The 4,009-nt window shown below is 28.8% G+C and overlaps 1 protein-coding gene across 1 annotated transcript; it reads left to right on the forward strand.

Moving 5' to 3' along the window:
• The first annotated feature begins 2,348 nt into the window (after positions 1-2,348).
• LOC113364294 (protein lethal(2)essential for life-like) lies at positions 2,349-3,304 on the forward strand. The gene is made up of 3 exons (XM_026606782.1): positions 2,349-2,472; positions 2,706-2,923; positions 3,004-3,304. The coding sequence occupies exons 2-3, from the start codon at positions 2,729-2,731 to the stop codon at positions 3,298-3,300; spliced, it is 492 nt and encodes a 163-aa protein (XP_026462567.1). The 5' UTR covers positions 2,349-2,472; positions 2,706-2,728; the 3' UTR covers positions 3,301-3,304.
• Positions 3,305-4,009: the final 705 nt, after the last annotated feature.

Below are 4,009 nucleotides of genomic sequence, written 5' to 3' on the forward strand. Positions count from 1 at the left end.
TATATATATATATATATATATACAGTGGCGTCGGAACCGAGTGGGCTGGTTCAAAAAAAAAAAACAAGACCACACAGGCCCGCGAGCCCACCCATCAAAAATTAGCTTCCGACGCCTCTGTATATATATGTATATATATATATATATATATATATATATCTATATTTATAAGTTGCTTTGCTAATTCTTACCTTATCTTCGTCTTAAGGCACTACGAAAGTATGGGCAATGGAACTCAATCATGTTAGGATACTAATCTGCAATCAAAAAATATTTTTTAGTATAAATCAAATAAAGTAATTACACTCATTCTTTGGCATCATATCTAAATAAGTAACTAACATTAGAAGTTTTCTAATATTTAATATATTGTACGTGTAAGAGGTTTTCAAATTCAAGTAGTGATTGATTATTGACCTTAAAACATATTAGAAATTAAGAAACATATTAAAGTAAAATTCTACTAGTAAATGTTTTTTATATGAAAATTGTATCCACACAAAACACATACACACATAACATTCATTTTTTTCTAAGGTACGCCAAAATATTCAGGAGGTTTTGAAACGTAAATTCACCCAAGATTTTTTTCATTTTCATTTATTACTTAGGGACCTCTTCTGCCGCATAACAGACCAATGTTATGACAAGGCTATGTTATGAAAAACTTTTCATACAATTTTGTTCTAAATATTGACAAAAGTCATGGGGTTTTTGTGTAGTCAGGCACTCTGTTTTCAGGTTTCCAGAGTAACAACTCAACCTAGAAACCAATCTAGAAACCGTACAAATGTCAAAAAACGATGTTAGATAACAGGGTCTTTCTGACTCAGGTTTATAACATACGAATGACGTTGCAGTTCATGTGTAAAATGCCTGAATGCACAGCAAATACATGACATTTTTACAGTATTCAGTATGATTCAGTAGCATAATGTGAGAAAGTTGGAGCGTAATAAGGCCTTGCCATAACATTTGTCTGTTATGCGGCAGAATCGGTCCCTTAGCCTACATTCCTGCATAAATAGCTATAAATATTAGAAAATTTTTCTTTATTGCATTTCGATACTAAATATGTGTTTTTATTCAGCAGATAATACCAAGAAAAATAACAATAAAATTAAATATTATTAACCTCCCTTAGGGTAGTTATAGTAATGGGCCGAAATTCGAAAATAAAAATTTCTGCATTTTGGCATACCTCAGAAAAAATGGATGTGTGTGTGTGTGTGTGTTTTGTGGGTCCGCATTTTTTCGTTCACGTTTTCGAGCGCACCGATCAACCGATTTGAATGGTTCAAAACACATTCGCTTTCTATTGATAGGGAGATGTGCTGATTAGTTTTTGGCAAAAGCAGGTCCGGGCGTTTTTGCGAAAACTAAGCATCCGATTTGAATGATTCAAAAAACTTTCTGCTTGTTTTGGCAAAATAATTGCTTTTGAGAAAAAAAATATTTCAAATTTTTTTCCAAACTTTATTTTTAATTTTTTTTTTGTATATCCTAAAAAGTTCAGATATTAATTTTGATTCTGGCTAAAGTTCTAAAGAAAGAAGAATGTATTTATTGTCAGATTACTTGACTTGTTAAACACATTCCAAAGGAATAACATATTTTGATAAGAAGAGATTTTTAAATCTTTTCATTTATTTAATTTTCGTTTTTATTAATTTAATTTTTATTAAAAAATTGTTTTCATATAACTTATTGTTATATAAATCGATATATTGTTTTTGTTTTTTCTGTGTTTTTCTTTAAATTATTTGTATGCACTGCAGATGAGTCAAAACAGTATCCGAAAAGTTTGACAATAAAGACATTTTTTGGATGGATGTCCAATATTATATATATATATATATATATATATATATGTACATACATACATACGGTTTTATTAAATTACGTTTACATGATACTATCTCCTCTATCAAATTAAGGCAAATTGTGTTTGAATTGATTATTAGGCAAATTATACATGTACCATTAACTATCAGATATATAATTCATAACCTTTTGTATTTAGGAGCACTATTAACAAAACCGCTGAATTTATTAGAGATATAAAAATTTTCAGAAAATAAAATTTGATTTGAGCATGTATATAAATTGTGCATATTAAAAAAATTATAAAATAAAATTTAAAGAATTATCTTTGGATCGATTCAAAGGCGTATTATGCATTTCTCAAACCAATTCGAACATTCAATACTAGAATGTACCACAGTAGTTGCATCAGCTTCATAGAGAACAAACGAGAAATATCTAGAATAGAATATTCTAGTATATTCAGGTATATTCGCTAGGCGTATATATAGTTGGAGTCTCTTCTAAAATTGCATCAGTTTATAAAGAGAGTTGCATCAGATCATACGATAGTGAAAGAAAATTTTTGCGATTTTTTTTAGAACCGAACGAGGCGATTTTATTAAAAAAAACCTTCGAAACTACTTCAACAATTTATCAAACAATAAGGTAAGAATAATTTATATATAATATTAATTTCAATTGAATTATAAATATGGATTAGTGCAAATGCGCAATTTGTAATAAGTACATATTCCGTTGTAAGTACATTTATTCAATTGAATAAATTCTCTGGGATCAACCCATACCTAACAGCCCTTATTATAATTCAAATACTTTAAAATAAATTTATATTCCAATTTTTAAAATTAACACTATAAATTTTATTTGTTTTTTTTCAGAATTTCATAAAAAATTAGAAATCATGTCTCTTGTACCATTTTGGCGCATGATGCGGATGATGGACCATCATTTCAACTCGATGGCCCTTCGTCATGATTTTTTCACACCTCTAAGTGCAACATCTGTATTTCGTGATAACTTTTTCAAATCCTGGGACAATGAAATTTCTGTCAAAGATGTTGCATCATCCGTAACAACAGACAAAGATAAATTTCAAGTAAGTATTAGTGAAAAAAGTTTTATTAGTTTTAGTTTTTATTTCATATCAAGCGCTAATTGAGTTTCCTTATTCCACAGATTACTTTGGATGTGCAACAATTTAAGCCAAAAGAAATAACGGTTAAAACGAAGAACAATTGTGTCATTGTTGAAGGCAAACATGAAGAAAAACAAGATGAACATGGTTTTGTCACCCGTCATTTTGTAAGACGATTTATGTTGCCCCAAAACCACGAAGCATCTGATGTTGTCTCCAATTTATCATCAGATGGTGTCTTGACCATCACGGCACCAAAACGCGTTTTACCAGAAGATGAAAATGAAAGGGTTGTCCCTATAACACAAATGGAGAACAAAGAGGCTATTAAGAATTAATATAATACCCATACCTATTAAAAATAGTAATATAATACACATGTAGTATAAATACTGATTTGTAATATAAAAAATATATTTATGTAGTTGTAACTGTATATATTTATTGATGTTTATTAAACTTTGTGATATTTGATATAATTATGATGTATGTTTAAATAATAAATATACACATTTTTTTAATTGTCGCATTTCTTTGAATTTAAAAAAAATCTATAATTCTTTCAGTTAGAACCAAGGTCTCAAATGCAGTTCTCTTAATTTATATCATTTTGAACTGTTTTTGTTATCATAAAATATGTTTTTATGCAATATTTTCGTATTTTATACTGGATATTTTATATTGAAAGTTCTTTCTAATAGTGATGATATATATTTTAACTCATTGCATTTACAAAGCAAATCAACTAAAAATTGTTCCCACTACTTCTTGATATCGAGTTGTCCGAAACGCAAACTTGAACTCGGGACTTGTGATTATTACTAGAAGACGTCTCAAGATAATTCTTTCTAATAGTGATGATATATTTCAACTTATTGCATCATGATCTATTTCTATTTGCAAATATATTATGATCTACGATCTAGTAAAAATTGTTCCCACTACTCCTTGATATCGAGTTGTCCGAAACGCGGAATTGAACTCGAGACTTGTGATTGTTACTAGAAGACGTCTCATGATAATTCTTTCTAATAGTGATGATATATT

The sequence above is a fragment of the Ctenocephalides felis genome, unplaced genomic scaffold (assembly GCF_003426905.1).
Source record: "Ctenocephalides felis isolate EL2017-DRISC unplaced genomic scaffold, ASM342690v1 CF-g0.4_SCAFFOLD_00845, whole genome shotgun sequence".
Taxonomy (NCBI): domain Eukaryota; kingdom Metazoa; phylum Arthropoda; class Insecta; order Siphonaptera; family Pulicidae; genus Ctenocephalides; species Ctenocephalides felis.